Below are 27,911 nucleotides of genomic sequence, written 5' to 3' on the forward strand. Positions count from 1 at the left end.
GGAGCGTTTTATGGGGAATTGTTGCGCGGGGACTTGAGCTTAGCTGAATACTTACCCACAGTTGAGCATCTTGAGTTCGCACATCGAGGTGTATACGTTACCGTCGCTGCCGCAGATCATCTGCTGGGCCTCGCGGGAACACTCCGTCGGGCAGTCTTCGATCTTGTTGGTCGCCGCCAGCGAGCTTCCACCGGCACGTTCCTGGGACATGCAGAACGAGATCGGGACCTCGAACACATGCTTGCCGCAGTTGGACGATCGCATCTTGCAGGCGCTGGCGTACAGCCGGCCGTCGGAACCGCACGTGGGACGGGCCACCCGCCAGCAGGACTCACGGCAGTTGCGGGTGCTTTGGCAGTGCTTCCGGCTCGTACGGACCACTCCCTGGCCGCAGGTGATCAGCTTCATCTGGCAGGTCGAGTTGTACACGTTGCCGTCCGAGGCGCAAACAGGACCATCTTGGGGGGCACTACAAAAAAAGGGGAAACCCAATTAGTCAGAAGTTGGTTCCCCACGGGAATCTGCGCTAAATGCCTGTTGCAATCCACCGGACAGCTCTCGCGGATGACGGATCCATTGCTGCAAGGTCCAACGTGCGCTAACGAAACGGCAGCGGTTCCAACGCGGCAAGCCTGCACCCGCAGCATGCACCGGTTAAGGTACGTCCGCCCATCGGTTCCGCACACCAAGTCCTTGTCCGTGGGGCACCGGTGGCCACACTGTGAACCCTTGGCCCGCTCGCACCCATCCCGGTCTTCCACTACACTGTTGGGCGCATTTTTTGTGCACGTTTTCTTCTTCATCTCGCAGCTGTTGGCGTAGATGAGGCCGTCCGAGCCGCAGACGGCCTCCGCCGGGGTCGTTCCCGGCGGACAGGACCGCGGGCAGTGTGTGGAGACGGCTTTGCTCTGTCGGCTGGCGGCGTCTGTGGATGGCTCTGCGACGATGGGGGTAGCTTCTGCGAAGGAGAAGAAAAGGGTTTGTGTAAGTGAGGATGACTTTTTTAAATTATGTTAATTGGACTGAATTGAAATTTTAAAATTAAAATTTTAAAAGTCGTTTACACCGGACCATCTTCGATTTCAATAAAACTTTGTAGACACGTAATCCTACGCTTATGTAAGCCACTTTTGTGTATATGGAGCCAGTTTCACTCGATAAAGACATTTAAGAAAGGCGTAAGTGTTTTAAATATTTTTGTATTTCGTAATTTAAATATTGTTGTATCTCGAAGCCGTTGCATCGCATCAAAAAGTGGTCAGAGACAAAGTTGTAGGAATTTTTACGGGCTTTCCAGAAAATACACTAAAAGAAAAAAAACACGCCACTTTTATGAGATTTTTCGATTTTTAAGTTTAAAAGTCAAATTTAAAGGCGAGCCCACGATTTTTTTTGTTAATTTTTTTTATGAAAATAGCCTAAGCCTGTTACAAAAAGACTTACAAAAAATGCAGGATTGAGCAAAACTGAACTAAAAAAATTAAAAATAAAACATTGACCGAAATTGTTTTTTTTTTAATTGTGCTCTAAACGTCAAAATTATCAAAAACGGAATACGGGAAACAATTTTCCAGACAATTTTACATAAAAATCTCCATATTGCCACTGTCCTAAGTAAAATTCTTGTAAAATTACAGCGCTTCTAAAACTAAAAATGTTGAAAAATAGGATTTTTGGTGGTTTTTGGCAATTTAAATGTGACAGACTTGATTTTTCAATGTCGTAAATATTTTTACCGAAAAGCTCCTCCAATTTGCCATAAGATTGTCTTAAGCCACATTTCAATTGGAAGTATGAGCTTACAGATATAAGCTAATTATATTGCTCATAACTAAGGCTACCAACTCTTGCTGAGCCAAAATCCGTATACTTTACCGATATGACACCATGGTATAACAAAAACTATCAAGGAATTATTTAGATAAGTTTGGAATTTGGGAATTAAAAATATTTTTGTTAAACGTTTAAAAGTTTACGAAATGTCATGTTTGCTTTTACGAATAATATCGTTGTTCGTATTTTCACGAAAACATTTCTAGAGTTTTTATTGGAAAGGTCCTATAAATACAAGCACTACAAAAGGTTTTCACAAGCCAACATTTGATCTTTTATTTAATAAAAATGTTTTTTAAGGTATTTGAAAAGAACAATCATTAACAATCAATTTTGAACTGAGGAAAATCAGGAAAATTATGCAAACGGAATCGACGAAACACTTTATAATGTGGCCCTCTTAAACCTTACGGTTTCGTCAACGGATCCACAGGCGTGTATCGTTCTTTTTGCGACAAGACTCCGTCTCCCCGGTCTCCTAATACCTATATTTACATTTAGAACGCGCTCGTATCGGGATTCGAACCGGCGACCTCTGGATTGTAAATCCAGTGCGCGGTCCGATTCATCCACATAGGCAGACGATTATGCAAGTTATCCCTTTAAAATCAAACTGACAGTTAAATAAAAATATCTAATTAGAGAAAGCTTTGGCCCAATTAAAAAAGCAATGAAATTTTTAAAAAGTTGTTAAAATTCCGTACAAATCCGTATTATGCGAAAAATTCCGTACAAAAATTCCGGCCTGTTAAAAATCCGCGGAGAAGGTCGAAAATCCGTACGGTAAGGAAAAAATCCGTACAGTTGGTAGCCTTACTCATAACTGAAAACAGAATATTTTATTCAGTATAGTTCAGTGGATGATAGTGACCTGGATAGTAATTTGGCTTAAATCATCAAAACAAAAAAACGAGTTATTTTTTTAAAGTGATCAAAGACAATCTTATGGGAAATTGGAAGAACTTTCCGATAAAAATATTTACGAGACTGAAAAATCAAGGCTGTTATAAAAAAATTGTCAAAAACCATCAAAAAACCTTTTTTTTCAACATTTTATTTTTAAAAGCGCTATAACTTCACAAGGAATGGACTTAGGACAATGGTCAATATGGAGATTTTATGTAAAATTGTTTGGAAAATCTATTCCCGTATTCCGTATTTGTATTTCTCGTGAGTCTTTTTGTAACAACTTAGGCTTTTTTCACAAACAATTTTAACGAAAAAAAAATCGTTAGCTCACCTTCAAATTTGACTTTTAAACATAAAAATCGAAAAATCTCATAAAAGTAGCGTGTTTTATCTTTTTAGTGTATTTTTTTCGGAAGACCATCAGATTTCCTACAACTTTGTCTATGACCACTTTTCGATACGACGCAACGGCTTCGAGATTTCAATATTTAAATTACAAACATATTTAAAACACTTACGCCATTCTCAAATTGCATAATTAGGGCTAGTGATTTTTCGCGACTCCACGGGAGCCGCTGAATTGATAAATTTGGTACCTAGTGAATTTAAGCTATATATATATATTTTTTAATTCAGCCATTTTAATAGATTTTAATCAAGCATTTTAAAGCAGTTAACGAATAAAAAAGAATTTCATATCAGATCTACAACTTTTTTTGAAGATATTGTTCTTTAGAATATTCAACAAAATGTAGATAGTTTCTTTATTCCACAAATTCCAAAATGATTTGAAAAGAACTTTAATCAACACTTTTTTGAAATAAAACTCAAAAAATGTATCATAATTTTCTTGAAATTGTCCTTAAATGTAAAAACAGCTTTTTATGAAGTTTTGCCTGAACTTTATTAAAATACAATAAATTCAATATTGCTGAAATTAAGGAAAGCAATCAAATCATTATTGCACTTATTTCAATAACTCTAGTTTTGATGCATACGATGTTCAAGACGTGCTTCGTTTTAGAGGCAAATTAATTTTATAAATTTTAAATAAAATTTAAACAGCTTAAGCAAAAATTCTTCACTTTTTCTTATTTGGTCCTATAAACAAATGTTAACATTGTTTACATTTGTTTGTAAGACCTAATTAAAAATTCTAGAATTCAACTGACGGAAATTCTGCAAAATTCCTCAAGATTGATTCAATACTAGTTTTTTCAAATGAATAATTTGTTTCAGGGTGTTTTATTTTGTATCTAGAACTACTGCTTACTTTTAAGCCACTTTTGTGTTAGAACTATCGTTAGAAGAATACATTTTTTACATTTATTTTGAGCAGTTTTTAAAGTACCGTGAAATTGCCGTGAAATTTCAATGTTTTGTAATTGGCATGCCGCGTAATTTCGAATTTGTTGCCCTTAAAAATCATTAGCGCTAGCCATTATCACGGGTATGAATCTTCAAGCAATTTCAATATGGCGACTTGTATCAGAAGAAAGTGAGGCATTTTCGCAAGTTCTCACTGTTCTGTGTTCTGCGTGCACGTCCGCAAATATCGACCACACACATACTAACACAAAGTGCCACCAAGAGGCAAAAGGTAGTTACGAATATTTTTGGCACTTTTGTCAAAAACTATGCGGTTTTGCAAAAACAAATAACAAAACCATCTTTTAAGTGTAGTTCGACTATCAAAATTGTAATGCGTTGCTGATTTGTTAGGATTTTTTTTTAATAAAAAGTTTTTTGCAGCACCCCTTTTGGGCGGACATTTCTGTTGTCACCTTTTGGTTCCTTGGATTAGCCATGGCTAATTTCACAGTGTAATAAACAGGGCAGCTACCACCACGCGGCGCCACCGTTTTGATTGAGAAAATGATACAGGTTTTTCAGACGAGTTTCAATCCCGTGCCATTATTTAGTGAAACTGGCTCCATATATGTCCACAAAGTTTCATTGAAATCGGGGAGAGTCGAGAAAAAAGTTCCTAAAAAATTTCTGTTTTGGGCTGGAAATGCTCTCTTCGGATAATCTCAATTTGTTTCGTTATCTTGTTTTGCGCCGAGTTGATCCTGGTTTTTAGTTTTCATAATATATCAACAATGCCACCGGGACCTTCTGGGATCGAACCCAGGCTGACTGGGAGAGAGGCAACCACGCTTACCCCTACACCACGGATCCCGGAATGGCATTGCTAATAACTTGGATCTTCTTGTATATTATGTTGTAATGTTGTCAGTACACAATCTGCCAGACTTGTTTAGTTTACCGTTAAACAAGAATCGATAGAATTGGCGAAACAGCCTCATTTGAGTCGACCGACGTCAAAGTTAATCCTGAACAGCAAGCTTTAATCGTAACACCCACTTTATAAATTAAACTGAATCATCAATTTCTTCGACCAGTTTTGAATCCATGTGGGAAGTTGTCAGTTTTGTTCCAAGAATTTAACCGTTAATAAAGAATCGAACTGCTCTGTATTTAATTTTCCTCTCCGAACGATCTAAATTTAAAAACGTCCCTCACTGTGAACGGTCTGATTTTGACGCGTTCTTTACCAGTTTCTACTGGTGGATTGTTAAACTCAAGATGAAAGCCCAAGCTCGGGAAATAAAAACTAAACCGAAAGCTGTCTGCTCCAAGTTAAACCCACACAAAAGCTGTCACCCTCAGAGCTGAGGCTTGCGATTCGAAACAAAGAAAGTTTCATTTCGCCAATATTCCCCAATACAAAATTCTATAACTGTGGCGGAGATGTCATTAGGTTGACCTTAAACTGTAGCGCCAGTTGACAAGAGCGCTTGAGGGCTTCAAACGATCTTGTGCGGTGAGGTTGGTAATTGGATTTGCTGAAACTAGGCTGGCCCATTTATGCGATCACCGTCAAAAGCCACCTCCGCGGTGATGAGGAAGTGCTAACTTTTTTATTGGGTCAACCCTGCGGGGTGAGAGGTTTGATATGTGGGTTGTATTTTTGTATTTTTGTATTTTTGTATTTTTGTATTTTTGTATTTTTGTATTTTTGTATTTTTGTATTTTTGTATTTTTGTATTTTTGTATTTTTGTATTTTTGTATTTTTTTTGTATTGTTTAATTAGTCCAAAATGTTAGTGTGCCAGCAGAGCACGACGGCAACGGCCAGTGATAACTTAATGCCACAACTGTTGAGTCAATAATAGAGTCAGCATCACAATTTGCATTTCCGTCCCATTCGAAACCGTCCTCACCTTAATTATGGGGATTCGACCGTCGTAACCCATAACTCTGGGACAAATATTTTGCAAAACACGCAACGGCAAAGCGATTGGAGAAAGTGCGAATTTGTTTTATTGCCTTTTGCTGGTCGGTCGTGGTCCACGTGCTGCCACCACGCGATTTTCCAAGAATCGCCCAGCACGGGTTGACCGTTGAAAGGGTCCACGGCGGTGTGGAGGGCATTGACCGCCAACACGGGCCAGGTAAGAAAACGCAAACGAAACCAAAAGGTGTATCTATCGTCCGCGGGTGCCGGGTTGAAATATAAATCAAACACGACAATCATGCTAATTACGATTTTCAATTTCACCCGGCGACTCCTCACGGTCATGGTGGCGAACTTCGCGTGGTCAGTGTTCAGAAGGTGGAGGGGAAGAGGGAGTAGTACACCGCATGTGAGTGTACTATAATGTACACGGCGCACGTACATATCCGCGTACAGACACGTGAAGAAGTCGCGAAGATTGATTACGTTGGGGTTTGCTGAGGCGACGGAGTTAGAGTCGGAGTTGAAGTTTGGGACCGGGACGATGACGGCAAAGATACCCTCCGCACGTTCCGCGCTTCCAAAATTGGACAACCTCCTGAAGTGTTGAGATGCCCATCTGGATACAAATGCATATAGGGTGGTTCTAAACTAGCTGTGTCAAATGCATACTTTTGAAAAAAAAAAAAAAATAAATCCGTGAGATTTGAAAAAGATTTTTTTCAAATTTGAATACGAGTCTAAGATTTCATGCGACAATCATGCTTAGTTGTACTTTTCAGCACACAAAAAGATGATGAAAAGTTCTGATCATTACTGTTATTTTTGGTTATGAAAAGTTGAGAATGACAGGAAAAGTAAGAAGTTACTAAGAAGTATCATAACGGAATTGCTAATTATCTTCATTCATAGTATTTTGCCTTCCTCACCTGAGGTAAGGCTATAATCCTGCTAGGAAAATGAACTTCTTTCTGAAACGTCGTAGACCCACCTTCATGTATAACTTTCGACTCAGAATCAAAAGTTATGTATAAAAATGTGTTTTCACAAATATCCGGATCTAACTTAATTGTATGTAAACTATGTCCGATTCTATCAACCGACCCATCGTTGGTTAGGTAATTGAAAGACCTTTCCAATTTGTCTAAAACATTGATGATCAGGCAACCCTGTCTCAAGTTATGACCTCTTCAGTGATATTTGTGTACTTTTTTTATTCCGGATCTAAAAAAATAGATGAAATTTGTGTTCAAATGTGTGTGTCCTATCATGTCACCCACTGTTTGTAAAGAGTGAGGAAGGCACCAACCACATAGGTCGATTAAGTTAGTTTTTATCATAAACTCACACTGACTAGCATTTTGGTACCCCCCCCCCCCTTTCAAAATCGACCCGAAACATTTGGGGGTAAACAAAATATTTTTTTCAAAAAACTTTAAAATTTCAATGGAATGTTTGCAATCAGTTGAAATCAATTTAAAATGCATTCCCCTGTGCTAAGAATAATTTTTTTAATGTTTGGTTTATAAGAATTTTAAAAATTTGTACATGTACAGTACCGAAAAAAATATTTTTTTCGCCTAAATTTTGGAACTATTATAAAATGCATTTTTAAACACTTTTTCCATTTAAATTTTTAAATATGGCTTGTTGTTCAATTTTTTTTTTTGCCAACCCCCCTCTCCCCTCCCCTCAGCCTTTCAAAAATATTTGCAGTGGCCTTTTAGGATGTTTTATTTTCCGCAAAGTTAATTGATGTTAAATTTGTTAGGTTGCAGAACCAGAATTTGCGGGTCAACGATGGAGAGCTTGATTTTTGAATTAAATAGATAAATAAAAACAAGACTTCGGAGAGACTGTGATGAAAATAAGAATTCTTCATGTTTTAATTGTTTAAACTAATTTTCAAAATTTTAGCATTACTAGAAAATTGATTCTACATGTATAGTTAAGATGAAATCGCTGACATATTTTCAAGATTGTCAATTTTTTTAAGTGAATTTAAAATTTCCTATCCATCGGTTGTGGGAATAATCTCTTCTTCATCATTTTCGTTTATGTAATTTTAAATTTAATAAATTTGTTGTAGTTTTCGTAAATGGTAAAACAACGATTTTGCTTTGTTTTTTTTTGATAAAATTTTGTGTGTACCTTTTCTATTACCAAAGAAGACATTTTGCATAATTAGTTTGCCCATGTAGTCTGCATACAATTATGGGAGCTGTGAAAATATTCAAATATCTTTATCTTGACAGCGGATATACTGATCGTCTGATTTTGAGTCTTTTGCAAAGTTGTAGGTTTTTCTTAGGACTTTTCAGAGAAAAAAAAAATTCGATATGTTTAAAATGACAAAAATTGCATCTTTTGAGATATGACATAAATTGGGCAAAATTAATTTTGCAGTGTTGCCAATTTTTCGAATAAAAAAAACGGAATCGACGTAACACCTTATAATGTGGCCCTCTTAAACCTTGCGGTTTCGTCAACGGATCCACAGGCGTGTATCGTTCTTTTTGCGACAAGACTCCGCCTCCCGGGTCTCCTAAGTGTGAAGGTATGGGCACGGGGAGAGGGCACCGAATACCTATATTTACACTTAGAATTTTTTGCGTCCGCCCCGGGATTCGAACCGGCAACCTCTGGATTGTGAGTCCAGTGCGCGGTCCGATTGATCCACACAGGCAGACCATTTTTCGAATAAATCATATTTTTTAGAGACCGTGGTAATAAAAGTGGTTTTTTCAATTAAAATTTTAGATTTAAAATTTGCAGTCATAAAGTACCTACTGTACATAAAATTCGATATCGTGCACCGTTTTGAAGTTAAAGCTAGCTAAAATCCATTTTTTTAATTAAAAATGCGTTTTTTTCATCTGAATAATGATCAATTATCATGAACAAGCATTACCATCCCTGATTTTCTAATTTCAAATATTAGGGTTAGGATTATTTTTTGCAAAAATGGGTTTTTTGATCATAAAAAAGTTATCCAAGCTTCATTAAAATCAAATAATACAATAGAAACATTTGCATTAATTTGTTGACTTTTGATTACTGGTGAGCTTAAAATATGATCCCATAACTACTCTAAAATTAATTACAATTTTCAAATACAAGATGTTGGCAAAATTTTGTAATAAATTATTGAGAAATGAACACATGATTTTTTTTTAATTTTTTGCCAATCCATAAGACATGTTTAGGGATAAAACAATTGCTGTTTTACTCATCAACTAAAACCGATTGTATAAAAAAATATTTTGGGTTATTGGTAAACATTGGTATTCTTAAAATCAAGACTAACATTTCAAAAGGGCCAAACCTTCAATATTACGCCTTTTGCTTTTCTTACTAAAGAAAGGTATAGGATTTGCTTTTGGCTCCGACGCCAAATCAAGCTTCGTTCCCAAATCATTTCTCGAGCAATATTCATTCGAAAAATCTGCAAAAAATCATGGACGATCGATTTTCGACGCCCGATCGATTGACAATGACAGAATTGGTCTACCTCCAATATCCGAATTTTGGCGCTTAATTTACTGTAAAGCACGCATGCCGTCCGTGTGTGGTAAAAAAGTGCTCAATTTTGTGGTAGGGGGTTTCTCAGAGCCCACATTATGGATTTAAGCTCTCTTGGGCGCATTTGAAAGGGGATGTGCTGAACCTGAACCAGTTCCATACCAAATTTGAATTTATCCATTTTTTATGGGGACTCGGAGTGTGTTTTCACCAAATCAGGCGGTTTTCAAGTGAAAATTCGGTCGAAAATTGAAGTATTGAAATCGTTTATTTATCCAAAAAATTGCATTTTTCCAACCCTACATCCTCCCAAATTTTCATCCATGTCGGTAATGTGGTTCTTGATTTACACCTTGTGGACCAATTCACTGTGAGGGGGGAAAACCCCTAAAAAAGGTAAAAGCCAATTTTCACCAAATGCCAAAACTATTCCTTTGGCATTTTATCTAATTTTTTTTCTCCACATCATAATCTAGACCATACTCGATGTTCTGAAACAAATTTGACCTCATTCGGATTTACCGTTCAGATTTTAGAAAATTTCCATTTTTGCCTTTCTTACTAAAGAAAGGTATAGGATTTGCTTTTGGCTCCGACGCCAAATCAAGCTTCGTTCCCAAATCATTTCTCGAGCAATATTCATTCGAAAAATCTGCAAAAAATCATGGACGATCGATTTTCGTTGTCAAGTTGAGCTTCACATGCAGACGCGAGCAATGCTGGCGCGTGATGCTGGCGCGTATAGAGTTTTGATACTAGATTACCCCCTTTTAGTGCACGTTGCTTTATCGATTGTTCGGTCATCACAAATCGCCTATCATTATTTTCTATGCTAAGCTTCAGTGAACGCAAACTAGACGCAAGCAGCTATCTGTTCTGAAGCCTCATGCTCATTCTTTTGCCTTTCTTTTTTGTTTTGCTCATTCTCTGATCGATATCTGGGCGAACGAATTTCTGGGAAGCGTCCAAGCTTCCCATGTGCCAGTGACAATGCACATCGCGGATTTGGTTTTCTAGCTTCGGTACTAGCCTTTTTGTGTATTAGTATTTTTGTTTATCGTACCAGCGCACCAAGGTGGTTTATTCGGTACGTTTGCGTTTGTCGTAGTGAAGTCCCACCGAGCGCTCAGTCGTTGTTTGCTTCCCAATCCCAAAAACGCCTAAATGCATACTCTGGCTTGCTTATTGAAAGCTCACAATTTTGCCTAACGCCTAAATGACAGTTTAGTGAATTACAGTAGGCGTTTCAAAGCTTTCAAGAACATTTATGCGGCTTTACCGTTACATCGTTGTTTACAACACGGCAAATTCTCGGGTGTTGAAACTCTTTCTGCCAGTCATTTTGTTACCATTTTAACGCTCTGGAGCAAGACGGAATTATTTTAAGCGCAAAAAAACACTCAGAGAATACGAACAATTTAGCGATATGCAGAAAACATTATGAACATCGCAAATTGTGAGCTAAATCTCTGTCGCAAAAACAATGTGTTCTGATTTTAAAAATCGAAAATGCTTGTGTGCGAGCACAGCTTACAACCGGCCATGGCAAATGGGGCAAAAACCACACAGAAAAAAAAATCATGGTAATATTACATCTGGGAAGGGGTACATCTTTTATGTCAGAAAAAAGGTGTAATTTTACCTCTGGAAATGTGTAATTTTACCACTTTTCTGGTGTAATGTCACTTTTTCAGTCAAAATTGAGGTAAAATTACATCATAAAAGAGGTAATATTCAACCTTCCAAAATTAAAGCTTCCAAATTTACATTATTTTTTTCTGTGCAGCGCTTTTCAGTTATATGAAAAAATATTGTTGAGTTTCGAATTGATTAATGAATGGACCATTCTTTATTTTGCTATTTCTTTGAAAAAAAAAAAAAAATCAACTGCCGTTAACTTCCTTTTGTAAGAAAGGCTCTATCTCACCCCAGGTGGGATTAAATCGGGTTTTGAAACGTAAGTCTAGATTTAAAAGATAAAATAAAATGATGAAAAAAAAAATAAATAAATAAATACAGCAATTCCATTTGGAAAGAGCCTAAACCGAAAAAAATGTTCTCCGATCGGGCTCAACATTTTTCTGGGTGTTCTTTGGCCAAAATAATTAGACCTTTATTTTTTGTTTGGCCATTAGGGTGACCTACGCCGTGTTAGGGTGGTCTGAAAAATGGCACTTTTCGTCATTTTTCGCAAAACCCTCTTTTTTCAAAAAATCATATCGCCGCGCGTGGCGCGTCGAAAAACTCAGTTTTTATTTTCAAAATATTATATCTCCGAAACGTACGGTTCGACATCGCAAATGTTTTGATGTGTAATGTGAAATTTTCCGAGGAATCCGATAAAAATATTTTCAGACATAGGCTCTTTGGTCCAGACACGGTCAAAACGCCATTTTAAGTTTTCATGCGACTTTTTCAAATGGTTAGCTAGATTTTTGAAACTTCTCATTTTTTTTCTAAATAGCCAAACTCATCACCTTTCTTTTGCGTCTAAGACAGCTAAAATCGGATGAAATGGCTCGGAGATATGAGTTTTCGAAAAAAGAGGCTTTTGCGAAAAATGACGAAAATTGCCATTTTTCAGACCACCCTAATAAGACGTAGGTCACCCTTATGGCCAAACAAAAAAATACGGGTCTAATTATTTTGGCCAAGGAACCCCCAGAAAAATTTTGAGCCCGATCGGAGAACTTTTTTTTCGGTTTAGACTCTTTTCAAATGGAATTGCTGAATAAATAAATGATTGCAAAATTTTACGATTGTTTCATATTGAACATTGAAAATCGTACCATTTTTGGGTTGTTTGGGTGAGACTTAGAAAACATCAATTTTCCTGCAAAGTTTAACATGGCAATATCTCAGCAACTAAGGGTCGTATCAACAAAGTTCAAAAAACCAAAATATTTTTTTCAAACGTGGGCCCATGTTTGGCACTAGTTCAAAAAATGAATAATTTCCAATATTTTCAAAAAAGAACCTAAGAATGGCTATAACTTGAAAACGGTGCACTTTATCAAAGTTTCACTAAGTACTTTTTGATTGCAATTTCGATTGTACATCGAAAAATAAAGTTGAAAAATTTGTGCGACCTATATTTATTTTTTTAAAAAAAAGGTCAGTATTGATTCAAAAACTTCAAAACGTGGTCAAAATTTTTTTGCCTGTTTTGGAAATTTCTGAAAAGTTGGCGTTTGATGTCCCAAAAAAATATGAGAAAATAAAAAAGGGGTTTTTTTCAAATCAAGTTTTAGTGACAAAAAGTTAAATTTAAAATCACTTAAAAAAAATTTACAAAGTATCATTTTTTTCAGTGTAGTCCTTATCAATACCTACAACTTTGCCCAAGACTCCAAATCGATCAAAAAATTCCTTCAAAAGATACAGATTTTAGAATTTTCACATATTATTTTTGTATGGACAGCTGCCAAATTGGAAAATTATATGGACAAACTAATGATACAAAATGGCTTCTTTGGGCATACCGAAAGAACCATACAAGTTTCAGCTGGATTAAAAAATACAAAAATAAAAATTAAAAAAAAAGATTGATTTCGTAGAGAACTGCTCAATTTTCGTTTCTGATTTTCATTGAAATTGCAAAAAAAAGGCTGTTGGAAATATTGTTCATAGTTTTTGTTTCCACCCCTTCCAAAAGCGGTTTGAAAAATCAGCAGGTTAATTTTTTTTACAATTTTATGAAAAAAATCAATTTGTAATGAATTAATTGAATCACTAGTGAAAAATAATCCTGCAAATTGTTATTCTAAAATTTTGAATCAGTTAATTTTTTTTTGGTTATTCGCTAATTTGAGGGCGTTATTCTCTCAAACCAAATCCCAATGAATTTCAGTTCAACTGTCATTTTTGGACCCTCCCTAACCCCGCTTGGTATGTGCTTTACATACACCAAAATCAAGTCCAAATTAGACACACTCGCGCTCGTGTGTACTCGTACGCCTCTGTAATGCAAATGTAGTCGCACGCGCTCACGCCCTCACTTCGCCGAGGTACGTCTGCCTGGCTGCCTGCGCATGCATAATAATTGTAATTTATTGTTGTGATTGTTACTCGTGCGTACATCCACACTTACTTCCACATATATTCGTCATTGCGTTCACTCACACGATGTTTAACACTCCCGAAGCAGATGAAAATAAAAACTCACTCGCGAGTAATTAACACCATCGCGAGTGAATGCGGCGAGCTTCCTCGAAAATCTGTGCAGATTAGCGCAACGAACGAACGTTGAACTTGCACTTTGCTAAGCAAGGGGTCTTCTTCAGTACAGATGAACATGGAGAGAGTTAGTTTAAACTTGAGACGTTAATCATCTGGCTGTTTAATCAACGAGAAAGTATCGCACCCAACGAAAGCACCGTAACGAAAGTATTGCTCAACTGCGATTGAGTCACGACCTTCCGCAAAACTAGTCACGATCGGCTAATCATGAAGGGAGGGGGAAGGTGGTCAAGAACCGTTCGTTGGTTTGCCTTGTCGTGTCTCGTTGGGCACCCCACGGTTGGGGTCTATCTTCATCATTTTCATCTCTTCGTGCCTTCGTGAACTCTTTGGACGAAAGAAGAGGCAGAGTCAAGACCAAGCCAGATGGTCACGTCTAGCCCTCTGGCCAAGTTCAACGAAAGTGAACGCTGCGAAAGCGAAAGTTTCGTATAAGTCGTCGTCGTCGTCGCTCGGGACTCTTCCCCGCTAACCTTCTTCTGACGACTTCGCGGGCTCTGAAATTGGCAAGCAGCTGGATGAGGAGGTCCACACAAAACTCGCGGCACGAAAAAAGGGTGGCGAAAGATGTAATCGAGGAGGCCTTTGTTATTGTGCTGTATACAACATTATTAGCTCGAGCCGATCATGATTCGCTAATTTCAGCTCGCCGTGCCACTGCCGATCGTAATCGGCGATCAGTTGTTCATGCAGAGTTGGCTTTGAAGATGCAAGGTCAACGAGCCTGTCGGCTTAGGCCGCAGCGTGAGGTGCTGGTGCAAGAAGATGAAGAGATGAGTAACAACACACAGACACATTTGTTTGGCACAGCAATTGCGTATGCGATTTCGTAACTTGGACATCTTCAACAACGGAGATGATCGTCCGACGCGGTATGACGCGATGAGTGCCGTGGGATAGTGCAAATGTTGCGTAATTTTTTGGAGAGAGGATGCAAGACGGAGTTTGAGGTGGAAATTGCAATTTGTTTGCAATTTATGGTGCTTTTTGTTTGTGAAGAGTTTGAATTTGAGTTTTTCAAGAGCAATTTTAAGAAGAGGTATTAAGTTTTAAAATTCGACTATTCTGTGTATTTTTTATACGAACGGAATTTTGTTCATGCATTTCCTATGTCTGAGAGAATGGTGGCCTCTAGCCGAAAGAACTCTTTACTTCAATTGAAACCCAAAAAAAAAAATCATCCAGCCACCACAGTTTGATGTTTTAAGTGTGGTTAGAATTCAATGTACGAAACTTGTTGCGGATTCACTGTTTCATTTAAGTGGTTACATACATGTAGAAAATCAAAAATTTCATAATTCAAAACTTTAATAAATCCACTTAAAGCTTGATTTTCCATCACTCCTAAAAGTTTCATGAAGATATTTCATGATTAAACAGAGTAAGACACAATTTATTTTCAAAATTTTGCCATGCGCAAAGAGAACTGTCGAATTTTGTGAGCGTTTTTCTCTGAACACCGAGTTGATTTACGGGTGCCACGATATCTCGAGATGGGATGGACCAAATTGCCTGAAATTTGAGATGAAGACTTGCAAGACATGTCCCTTGTGCATGACGAAGCCCGATTTTGAAATTTTGCTTTTGAAAAAAAATTCAAAAATAAATAGCTGCCGATTTTTTATATGAAAAACATAAAAAATATTTTTTTTTTCAAACAAACTTTTTGAAAATCGGGCTTTGTCATGCACACATAACCGGTTTAACGAGGCTTCACCAAAATTTTGAGCCGATTTGGTCAAATCCGTGTGGAAATATCGTGACACTCGTTTTTTGAAACTGCCTACTTGAAATGGCTATATATCGGCAATGATACAACCAAATATCTTCAAATTTATTTTGATAATAGTTGAAAATATATATTTTAATGCCTTCAAATAGATTTGAAAAAAGTTTAAGTGTGTGCCCAAACCAACCTCTTACATTTTTGTCGATTTACATGTATGTAACCCCTTTACGAATGAACCCATTTGTTTTTATTGTTTGATTTGGTAGCATTATTCTTTTGATTTTGGCACTGAGGCGTAAATATTTTTTCAACAATGTTGTTAGTTATGATTGGAACTTTTCAGAAAAAAATAGTATGGTGAAAAATTAATCCGTTTGAGATTGTGCAAAATCTGGTACCCGAAATGAACATTTTCGAAAAAAATAAAAAAAATTATGGCAAACATTTTCAAAGTTTTTGTCCCTCGGCTCTGGCCGGGATCGAGGGGGCAAGGGGGTTGCCCCTAACAAGCCATAGTTTCTACATTTGCATGGAAAAAGTGTTTTAAAATGCATTTTACACTAGTTCAGTTGTTTTGTATTCATTTGTTTTCAAAAAATGTAAGATTTGACGAAAACAAAAATTTTAGCGAAAAAAAAAACAAGCGATAATAAACATCGACAATATAAAAAAATTCAAATGATTTATAAATCAACCCAAACATGCTCAAAATGATTCTAAACGCAGGAGAATGCAATTTAAATTGATTTCAGCTCATTGCACTGCAATTTCCATTGAAATTTTGAAATTTTTTATAAATAATTCATTAAGGAAAAGCAAGCCTGCATAAAACATTTCCGGAAAACTGAGAAAAACGCTCACAAAGTTTGACAGTCCACTTCACGCATGGCAGACCTTTAAACTTAAACCGTCTTCTACTCACTTAAATCAAGACATATCTTCATGAAACTTTCAAGAATGATTGGAATTCATCTTTTGAAAGGATTTAATAAACATTCGGAAATGTGCAAGATTTAGATTTTCTACATGTATGTAACCCCCTAATTAGATTTCTTTCCAAATTGATAATTTTGGCAGCTGTCCTTACAAAAATGGTACGTGAATATTCGAAAATCTGTAACTTTTGAAGAAATTTCCTTATCGATTTGGTGTCTTCGGCAAAGTTGTAGGGCAAAGGTGGGGACTGTTGAGAAGAAAATAGGTAGGTAAAAATTGTTTTTTACCAATTTTCAAATTAATTAAAAAAAAAATTTCTCAAAATTATTATTTGCTATTTTTTTATTTTTTTTAATGTTTTAAAGAACCGTACCTTTTGAGCAATAGTATGGACAAACGTTTTGCCGCCGAGTTATAATTTATTTTAACCAGGGCTGCGGAGTCGGGTAATATTTCAAGCGACTCTGACTCCGACTCCGACTCCGGCTTTCTGAGTTAAGCCGACTCCGACTCCGGCTCCAGATTTCAAAAATTATTGACTCCGGCTCCGACTCCGGCCTACCAACTCTAGCCGACTCCGACTCTGACTCCGACTCCAGCTTTCCAATATTTGTTGACTCCAGCTCCGAATACGACCACAACACCTAATCTTTATTTTAAATATTAAAAAAAAAACACATTTTCAGCACATCAATTTTCTGAGTAGATTTGAATTTTGTTGTTTGAAAAATTGGAACATTTTATTCAACTGCTATAAATTTACATTCATTTTTTTATGTTAATAAGCTAGCTACACTAATTTTCAATTGTTTTTTTTTCAGCAAGTTTTCATTTACTGAAAATTTTAGTAGTGCAGATTTCAGTAAATTTAACTGAATTCAATAATGAGAAATTGGTGTGCAGTAACTATCAAAGATACCCTGGTTTTGAAATACACAATTTTCAAAGTAAGCTTTTTTGAATTTATTTCAGAAGACGTACATGGACATTGTGTGATCCAGCCCAGTACACACTCTAAACATACAAATCATGAGAAAATTCTAATATTTGAAAAATAAATTAAATTATATCAATTATATTACCCCGATTTAAGGCATTTAACAAAAATAGACTTGCTCAACAATATTATATAAGGATCAACACTTTAAGAGTTTTGTAGAGAAATTGTAAACATTGGGGTAATCGAGATATCTATTAAATTCAATGACTCGTATATGCAAAGTTGCATATGCGAGGCATAAGAGCGCCGGTCTAACTGTATTTCAAAATTAGTTGCAACTTATTTTCGATATTTTTTGTCAGCTTGAAATGTTTTCAGCACGACACTTTGATTTGTTTTCTATTTACATACAAACTGAGCATGTTGCGTTCCAAGTAGAAGATTGATATAATAGTTGATAATATTTTAAAAACATAATTATTTTTGTTAAATACTGATAGTGAGCTTTCCAATCACAATAAAAATGCATCGAAAACATCATGGTATCTGATAAATATCTTGAACCAAAAAATTAATTAAACAAAAAAATGTCAACGCAGTGCACGCAATTAAATGAATAAATTTAAAATATAAAAAAAAATGCGAATTAACCTGAATTTTAACAAATATTGAACAATAAATAAGTTCGTAAATTATAGTAAATATTTTGACAACTTGAATATGAAACATTTGTGAAATTTTTTGATCTTTTCGAAAACAATATTTTCAAAACTTTCAAATCAAGACTAACATTTCAAAAGGGCCAAACATTCAATATTACGCCCATTTAAAATGTTAGTCTTGATTTTTAAATTTTGAAACTATTGTTTTCGAAAAGATCAGAAAATTTCACAAATGTTTCATATGTTGACATTGAAAATCGGACCATTAATTGCTGAGATATCGACATTGAAAAATGGTGGTCTGTTTGGGTGAGACTTAGAAAACATCAATTTTCCTGTTTTTAAACCTTTGCATTGCAATACCTCAGCAACTAAAGGTCTTATCAACAAAGTTCAAAGAAGCAAAATATAGAGAATTTTTTGAGCTTTTCAAAAATATTTTTTTCAAAAGTGGGCAAACATGTGCACTAATTTAAAAAAATGAAAAACTGCGACTATTTCGAAAAAAATTACATAAAAATGGCTATAACTTGAAAACGTTGCACTTAATCAAAATTTCACTGAAGTACTTTTTGATTGCAAATTTGATTTTACATCCAAAAACAAAGTTTAAAAAATTTTGCGACCAAAATTTCGATTTTTTGAAAAAATCAGTATTAATTAAAAAAATGATAACTTGGTCAATGATTTTTTGCACCACCTGAAAATTTCTGAAAAGTTGGCATTTTATGTCCTCTAAAACATATCAAAAAATAAATAAAAATAAAAATAGTGTTTTTTTGCAAATCTAGTTTTAGTGATAAAAAGTTAAATAAAAAAATCACCAATTTTTTTTTACCGTGTATCATTTTTTTTCCAGTGTAGTCCGTATCCATACCTACAACTTTGTCGAAGACACCAAATCGATCAAAAAATTCCTTCAAAAGATAAAGATTTTCAAATCTTCATACATCATTTTTGTATGGACAGCTGCCAAATTTGTATGGAAAATTATATGGACAAACTAATGATGCAAAATGGCTTTTTGAGCTTACCGAAGGCACCAAAAAAGTTTCAGTCGGATTAAAAAATACAAAAATTAAAATTGAAGAAAAAAGACCGATTTCATAGAGAATTGCTCTAATGTTAAATAGGTTTTTCGTGTATTCCGGCTTACATTGCATGCAAGTGCATTTTTTCCCACGTGCTTCAAAGTCATTTTAAAGCTCTCTTAATCTAGTGACATTCACCTTTTGCCGAAAAGACGTCCCAAAACGCAGCACATGTGTTTTCCCAGTACGGTACTTTGGCGGAGTTATTTTTTCCTTTTCTCACCATCATTTTCAGCACCCATCAAAGCCACGCATATGAGATAGAGCTTTAGCTCTGGTCCGACATGAAGCGAACGTCTGTCGGTAAACATCACCACTTTCGGTCACGACACGGACAGAGAAAAAAAACTCATAAAAATGTACATACGAAAGTAAAACCGAATCGCACCACCAGGAACCACCCCAAAACTCATTAAATCTGCGAGCTTGACTGAGTGCAAGCAAAAAAAGCAGAGCTTGCTGCAACGATTTGGGGACCATCACCAAAAAAACGTTTCCGGTTTTGGTGACTGCAAGTTTACTTTGAATTTCAAACGATGGTGGCGCCAAAATCATCAAATCTCGTGGTGTGATCTGTCTCAAGTGGGATGTTTGCATTTTTTTTCCTTATCTCGTTCAGAAAGGGCATTGATCCTTGAATCCTTTCAATTTTTCAGCTGAAAAGCTGAAAAAATGTTGTCATAATTGATGCATGGTTCCAGCCGCAAGAGTAAATGAATCATTTACCCCATTAAATTACAATGTTCGGAAGCAATAAATAAAGCAATTATCCCTTTTATCAGCGAAAATGTAAAAGGAACAAAAAATGCAATCTACAACCCGACCAAGTTTGGCAAATCTTTCCCCGTCCGACCGAGTGCAGCCCACCCCCCCCCCCCCCCATTTGGGCGTCAATTTATGGCAATATGATGAGCGAAAATTGGCTTTCTTCGTCGTCGTTTGTCCGCCCCGAGAGATCACTATCAATCTTTCATCGAACGTCGTCACTGGCCGTTAACTGGCTTGCCTCTTTTCCATAGTGCGGGCAAATTCTTGGAAGAGAACGAGAGGACTTGAATTGATTCAATCTGGAAGGTACTTGGCACTTGGTTGTTGGGGAGATTTGAAGATTTGTGGTCAAATTTAATGGAGTTTATATGTTTGGGTTTTCTCTTTTATTTTTATAAGTTTTTGTATATTTAAATTAATTTCAAATTGTTAGTCAAAAATATGCTGTCAGAGTGAGCCTGTTGTAATATACAAGCTTAGCTAGCCTTTGACCAAGCAAGCAATGACTAAGCTATTGAGGTGCCAACATTGTACAAAACTTTAGGTTTATCCTCAATAAAGATTTCAACCTAAACATACGTTTCTAAAAATTCTCATAAATAGTTACTTACAAAATATTGGTCAGGTCACATAAATTTGAAAAGAGCCTTAACCGAAAAAAAAGTTATCCGATCGGGCTCAACATTTTCTGGGGATTCCTTACCTGAAATAATTATACCCGTATTGTTTTTGTTTGGCCGTTAGGGTGAACTACACCGTGCTAGGGTGGTCCCAAAAACGGCAATTTTCGTCAATTTTAGCAAAAACCACATTTTTCAAATAATTATAACTCCGTCCCGTTTCAACCGATTTCAGCCGTCTTGGACTCAAATGAAAGGTGATTAGTTTGTCTTTCAAGGAAAATAATTTGAGATCTGAAAAAACAGCCAAACATTTGAAAACGTCGTATGAAAACTTGAAATGGCGTTTTGACCGTGTCTGGACCAAAAAGTCTTTTTCTGAAACTATTTTAAGGGATTCCTCGGAAAATTTCACATGACATAAAAAAAATTGCGTTCTCGAACGTACGTTTCCGAGATATGATTTCATGAAAATGGAAACTGGATTTTAGACGCGCCACGCGCAAATGGACGAAATTGACGAAATCGGCAAAAAAACAGTTTTTTTCACAAAAAAAAAATGCTTTATTATTAAAATTTCAGCGATGACCTATACATGTTTGGGTACCAAAAGTTGCGTCTTTCAATTAAAAAAAAAAATGTTTATCGATAAGAATTTTAAAGCATTAAACTTTGCATCCGGCATATCTAGAGTTTTTTTAAAGGTCCTATAAACAATCTTTTTAATTTTAGTTTTTTGTGTTTTTGAATACCTCTGACTTAAATTGGCTTATTAGGGAAAATTGTTTAAAAAATTTGTTTACAGATCCGCAAAATGCGTAGTGCATAAAATATTTTCAATTTAATTTATATTTAATAAAAAAGAGTATTATACATACGTATATTTATGATTTCATATTTGAAAAAAAATGCCATACCAATTTATTTTTCATCATGAACACCGATTTCCAAATTTATTGCTCAATAATCTCCGGTGCCAATTTAGACTGTAGTCTCGATTTTCTCAGTCTATAGACTTATAGATAATTTGGAAAATATGTTTCATATAAAACATGAAATTCAAATTTAGCATTGGCCCATACCTTTTTATCTGTATTCGCTTCTTTTTTTAATTTTCAATGAAATTTTTAAAGCTTTTCTAGTCATACACAGAAAAAAATATGTAAATTTACACAGCACGTAATTACTGTTTCTTATGTAAACTCACTCAATGTAATGTTGAAATATGATGTAAAGAGTAAAAAGTCATGAAAATTACTCCAATGTAAATATAAATCTAATGTAAATCATGAATCTAATGGAAACGTTGAGCATGGAAACTCAAATCTGATGAATTTCTACCCGTGTTCGGCTTCCTGTAAATTCCTATTTAATGTAAATCATATATCCAATGTATTTCTGCCAAACGTTGACTTCAAAACTACCCGAACTAAAAATAGTTATGTTTGGTTCTCTTTCTATCGCTCTCATATTTCGCTTGCCCACTGCCTGAGCCTCGACCTGAACAAGTTGAAGCTTTAGCCGCTCGTTTATAAAATGCGAAGATGGCTCAGTCGGCAGCGGGTAGCAGCAGTAACACCGAACATCCTACTCGTCGTCCGTTCGATTCCAGTCCAGCGTTATTCCACTTGGCCGTCGACGAGAAAGCGTCCCTTACCTGTGAAACAACTTTTTAAAATCCGAATTTCCTTTTGCTGCCCGCTTCAATGATTTTAAAATATAACATAGGCCACACCCTTTTCCTACTGCATTCCAAGTCGAGCTTCTCATTCCCATTGGCCAATCAGAATTAGTTGATTTGAACTAATGTAAATTTCAAAACTAATGTAAATTCCAAAACTAATGTAAATTTTCAAAACTAATGTAAATTTCCAATGAATCTAATGTAAATTTCCAATGAACCTAATGTAAATATACATCATTTATCATGATACCTTTTGGTACATGATAAATAATGTAAATTTACAGGAATATTTTTTTCTGTGTAGTATATAAAAATATATACAAAAGAAATGCATTTATAAAATACTTATTTAATTTGAATGACATTTGATGAAATATTGTACCGAAAAACGGGGTGACTTTGATAGGTTTGCTATTTTTCCGCAAAATGAAGAGTACAATTAAAATGCGTACGGAATTGTTTAGAATCATACTGACTGTGGTAGAGAAGTGTTCAAAGGAACTAAAAAAAACTTTACATAAAATTTTTAAAAGTTTCAATAGTTAGTTAACTATAGTTAAGAAAATGATGATGAAAGTCACTTTTTTAAACTTGTGTCATAATTTTCTCAATGAACATGATTTTGAATCGGAAAACGAAACTCATTTTCGGATTCTTTGGACAATTTTCCACTAGGAGAAGGGTAAATAAGTTTTTGAAACACAATTTAAAAAAATCTCCAAATTTATAGGCAATTTCAGAAGAACAAATTTCATGTAAAATGTTAATACTTTTGATTTGTGCTTCGAATTCAGTATAAAATACAATATTAATCAATAATATTATAAACAAAACCAGTTTTAATAAATTTAACGCCAAATACCGTATTTTTATCAATTTTACCTAAAATTTATATGCATTTTGTCAAAAGCTTATAAACTAAGTAAAATAAATATAAACATTGATTTTTTTCTTAAAAACTATATCAGCAACTTTGGTGATGGTACATTCAACGTACAAATAAAGTTTGTACATCTTAAATATGATTTTATCAAGAAAAACTATGACTATCAAAGTTACCCCGGGATTTAAACTAAGAATTTTTAACGTTACTATTTTTCTAAACTCTATTGAAAAAACTTTTTTAACCAAAATAGTGCATGGACTTTGTGTGGCCTACCTCTGTACATGTTTTAACAATATTAATCTTGAGAAAAACCTTACCTGTTGGAAAATATTCCAAAAACAAATCGAAATTCTATCAAAATCATCCCGGTGTATGGTAATTCATTTAAAATCCAAAGCACAAAAAAAATAATAATAAAACGTTGCTTAAGCCACCTTTAAGTGGGTGGTGCCTTCCTTCCTTACATTTGTTACACTACCGAACCTCAAAAAAGAGTATAAATAAGATTTATTTTCATCAAAATATCTGAGATCTGGCCTAAAAAAGTGTATAAATAACACTTAAGTTGTTATAACTTTTGATAGGGTTGTCAGATCATCAACGTTTTAGGCTCATTGTAAAGGTCTTTTGATTACTATATAAAGATAGGTCGCATGGTGAATCCGGACAACGTTTTCATCAAAGTATTTGAGATTCGGCCTCCAAAAAATGCATAAATAACACTTAAGTGCTTATAACTTTTGATAGGATTGTCAGATCTTCAACGTTTTGGGCTCGTTGGAAAGGCCTTTTAATCACCGTTTAAAAATGTATAGCATGACGGATTTGCTTACAAATACCACCCTTTTTACATTCTTCCGGAATTTATTCGTAATCGTTTTCTTAGCATAACTTTTGAAGTACTTTACTAAACTTCATAATATTAACTAGGGTCTTGTGGGATCCCAAGACAGATCAAATGAGACCAAAACGGTCCAAATAGGTTCAGCCAGTCCGGAGATAATCGTGTGCATATTTTTCGGTGCACGGACTCACATCCAGCCACACGCACAGACATTCGTTCAGAATTTGATTGTGAGTCGATAGGTATACGTGAAGGTGGGTCTACGAGGTCTAATGAAGAAGTTCATTGTTCAATTGATTTTATAGCCTCTCCTCATTGAGGTGAGGAAGGCAAAAGGCAAATTTTAAATTTCTTTAAGCTTTTTAAAAATTATCGTTCTTGTTTAGATTGAAGTGTAGACTATCACCAAATCTACTATTGAGCTAATTCTATGATTTTAAACTATAAAACATAAAAAAAATAAAAGCATATACAGTTTCAAACATTTCCCGAATTCCCGCGAAATTCGAATCCCGGGAAAATTGGACGCTCTAGACACAAATGACCTTTAAAATTTAATTTGAAATATATGAGCCACCACTTTTGATGTGCAAAAACTGTCAACTTTACCCCAAATACCCGCCGAACACACAAGCATTCCATCATAAAAGCAAAAACATGCAACCGGGCAGTCGAAGACGAAAATATCAACGAAGATGAAACCCGAAGACGATGCACTTTCACACGGAGCGCTGTTTCTGCAGCAGCGGTCGATCTGTTCGGCTTGCCGATGATGATTTATTGTGTCACCGAAGATGATTGATGGCGCCCAAGTTGGTATTGAAATGTCATTACCACTGCGGGGTGGTTTTGGAATTCCGGTAATAAAAGGTTGTATGATTTTATTCATTCATTATTTTGCATAGTGTCAATAATGTCAACCCAAAAATTTGCATCTTCACCACATTGTCGTAACGGTCAGTAGCCAGCGGTCGTGAAATATGACATTCCGACGAAAAGTTTATTTCATTTTGTTGCAACAACAGACAGAAAAACACACACAAAGCGATTTATGACAGTGATGCCCCGGCCCATTAATCATTACACTTGTCACCGAGTGTGACTGAACTTTTTTTTGTTTGCTTTTTTTGTTGTCGTTTGCGGCGAGAAATGGTCCAAGATATTGTCACTTTTATGTTTATTGCCGAAACGACTTCGCACGAGTCTGACTTGTTTTTTTATGGCTTTGGGTTGATTTGGACGCGCATTTTTTCATCAGCGGTTTTCATACCAGGTGTTTGAGAGGTGAAGTTTCAGGAGAGTGTAACAAACCTGAAATAAAAGAAAGAGAAAATTGGTTAGGAAATTGTTATTGAAAAATTTAATGGATGTGATGCAAACAAAAAAAAACAGTATATTACAATTTTTGCCTGCAATTTTTTTCAGATTTTACTTCTAAAAACTTGTAAAATTACATCCGTTTATGATCAACAACACAGCAAAATATCCGATGGTAAAATCGCATGCAAAAGCATGCACATCACCTTCGTCAAAAAAGACACTTAATATTACACACTGCATGTACAATTTTTGTAAATACAAAAAAAATGCAACCGACGGGATTCATACCAAGCTCCAGCAGTACGGACTGGCGCCTTAGCCCGCTCGGCTATCAGACCGATGCACTATGGGGTATTTCCATATAAGCGAGCGGCCAAAAATATTTTTTTGCTTTTTTGTGACTTTTTTTGTGTTGTTTGTACTTAGTATAATGAAAACAAATGAATTTTGATATTTTTCCAAAAAAAAAGTTTAATTTTTGATTTTTTCATATATTTGAGGCCACATGCATTAAAGTGGTGAATTTTAATATTCTTGCTCTGTCTATTTGATGCACGGAATGGCGGTTTATGCTATGTTAAAGTTTCTGATTTACGTTCCATCTCCCTCCTCTTTTTCTTGGGTTAAAATCCACCTCTCTTTGAAGACCCCCCCCCCCTCCCCCTGCAACTAAAATTTAATTTTTGCGGTGTTTCAGAATTTTAGACGGTTTATTTTATGGAACATTGTATGGACTCGTCCACGTTTTTGGTTGATCCACTTGCAAAATTCACGTTTTCCACGATAAATTCTTCTAAATCAAAATCACTATGTAACCGATTGTCGTTAGATTACTTAAAATATGAACTTCTTCTATGGGCTTTTGTATACCTCGTTTTGATGCTACAGAACAGCATGCGTAGTTTTTCCTCTGTGGTTTTTCCCTGAGTTGATCATGTGATGGTTCTGCAATGTTGTAATTCTTACAAATATACTTGAAAGCAGTTCTCACGTTTTCAGAATAGTGCTTCGTTATATCGTACAGGGACACTACGGTAATATTATCCATACTTTCAAAACAACACAACAACGAACTGATATAAATATACGACGAATCGTTTCTGTAAAATACCTAGAATAGGAATTTCTAATTTTATTAAACGTACCTAAGTACCAACAAAGTCATGAATATAAAATCAATTTAAAAACAAACACAGCAGGTACGTCATTTCTGCCTCCGCAGGTAAATAATGTGATTTTAACCAAGCGTATACGCAAAACCATTAATTTTCTTGCATGAATCAAAATGTTCAAAATGGCATAACTCAAAAAGTGCACATAAGTGCACTTTGAAATTTGGAGACAAGTTAGGACATGGTTCAAATTTTAAGCTGCAAAATTTTCAGATCGCACAAATGCACACAAAAAAAGTTCTCCATTAACAAAGTTGGAAAAAACTAAATTTTTAATAAAAATCCATCTTTTTTGATTTTTATCATTTTTTTAGCCTGTAAAAGTGTGTTTTGTGAAATGTTATTGAATAGTTGAATCAATTACCTTTCTGAATATATATAATGATGCAGGAAAAAATACATAAACAGCTACACAGTACAACTATGAAAAATAATTATTTTTTTGTCAAAAAACATGTTTTTTCTTACCATTTTCGCCTTTGAAGGTCTGCAATTCAGTGAATTTTGAACCTACAACTTTCAAACTCCGGATTTTTCTTAGTTAGAATGTTTATTTTCGAAAAAAAATACCAAAAAAATAATTAGAATATGTCGGTTTTTCGATTTATGGCCGCCTGAAACCCCATAGTGCGATGAGCAATGGAATGGATAAACGCATATATGAGCTTGACATTTCGGTCAAGTAGGTTTCCCAAACTGATGGGCTACATATTTCAGGGTGTAATATTACATTTAATTTCATAAAATAATGCAAAATTTATTTTACACCAAGGCTTTTACACGCAGCTGGATTACTACTTTTTTTGCTGTGTAATTTTTTTCCAAATTAATTATTTGAGAAAAATGTGTTGGAAAAATGTACCGTATTGTTTTAAAGATGTGTAAATTCGCATAATATTGTGTGCAAATTTTAATATTTAACTCGTGAATTGAGGATTTTTTTTTGTCTGAGGTCTCTTACAACTCCCATAACAAGATATTTAAAATTAGCCGCCTCCAACATCTGAGAGCGACTTCGACTACAACTCTTACTTCGGGTCCTTAAAGGACCCGACTTTACCGACTCCGACTCCATAGTCCTGTCTGGATCAACAGCTGGATTTACTGGTCTCGACCAACGAAGAAAGTCAAGAAAGTTCATGACCATCGATCCGCTTCCTCCTCCCACTCCGGGGACCTCCGAGGGGGGCCTCGAAGCCATTGTTTGCTCACGATTACGCCACGAGGGGCTACCGTGATCGAGCTTCTGATTGCCCCACTCTCCCCACTAGCCAACCCGACAACAAGTCCCTCCTCCAAGAGCTGGTTCCATTTTTTATCGCCCATTAACCAGCGAAAGTGACGAAAGGTGAGGCAATCGCGCGGTGGAGAAATGTGCAACGGAACAATTCTCCAGGTTCGGCGCCAGAAAACGGACGCGGGGGGGTTCGAGTCCCCGCTAGAGAAATTACCCACATTAACTCAGTGCGGACGTTATGCATCGGCGGCCGTTACTGATCGTGTGGTCCGCCCTAG

The 27,911-nt window shown here is 35.7% G+C and overlaps 1 protein-coding gene across 1 annotated transcript in view; it reads right to left on the reverse strand.

The window, feature by feature from the left end:
• Window positions 1-27,911, reverse strand: part of LOC6044970 (agrin) — a 145,761-nt gene that overhangs the window by 7,870 nt on the left and 109,980 nt on the right. Inside the window, exons 2-3 of the mRNA XM_038262795.1 lie at window positions 535-958; window positions 56-469 (exon numbers count right to left, since the gene is read on the reverse strand). Of these exons, the coding sequence (XP_038118723.1) occupies window positions 56-469; window positions 535-958 (838 nt within the window). The remainder of the gene's footprint in view (window positions 1-55; window positions 470-534; window positions 959-27,911) is intronic.

This window comes from Culex quinquefasciatus, chromosome 3, assembly GCF_015732765.1.
Source record: "Culex quinquefasciatus strain JHB chromosome 3, VPISU_Cqui_1.0_pri_paternal, whole genome shotgun sequence".
NCBI classification, from domain to species: domain Eukaryota; kingdom Metazoa; phylum Arthropoda; class Insecta; order Diptera; family Culicidae; genus Culex; species Culex quinquefasciatus.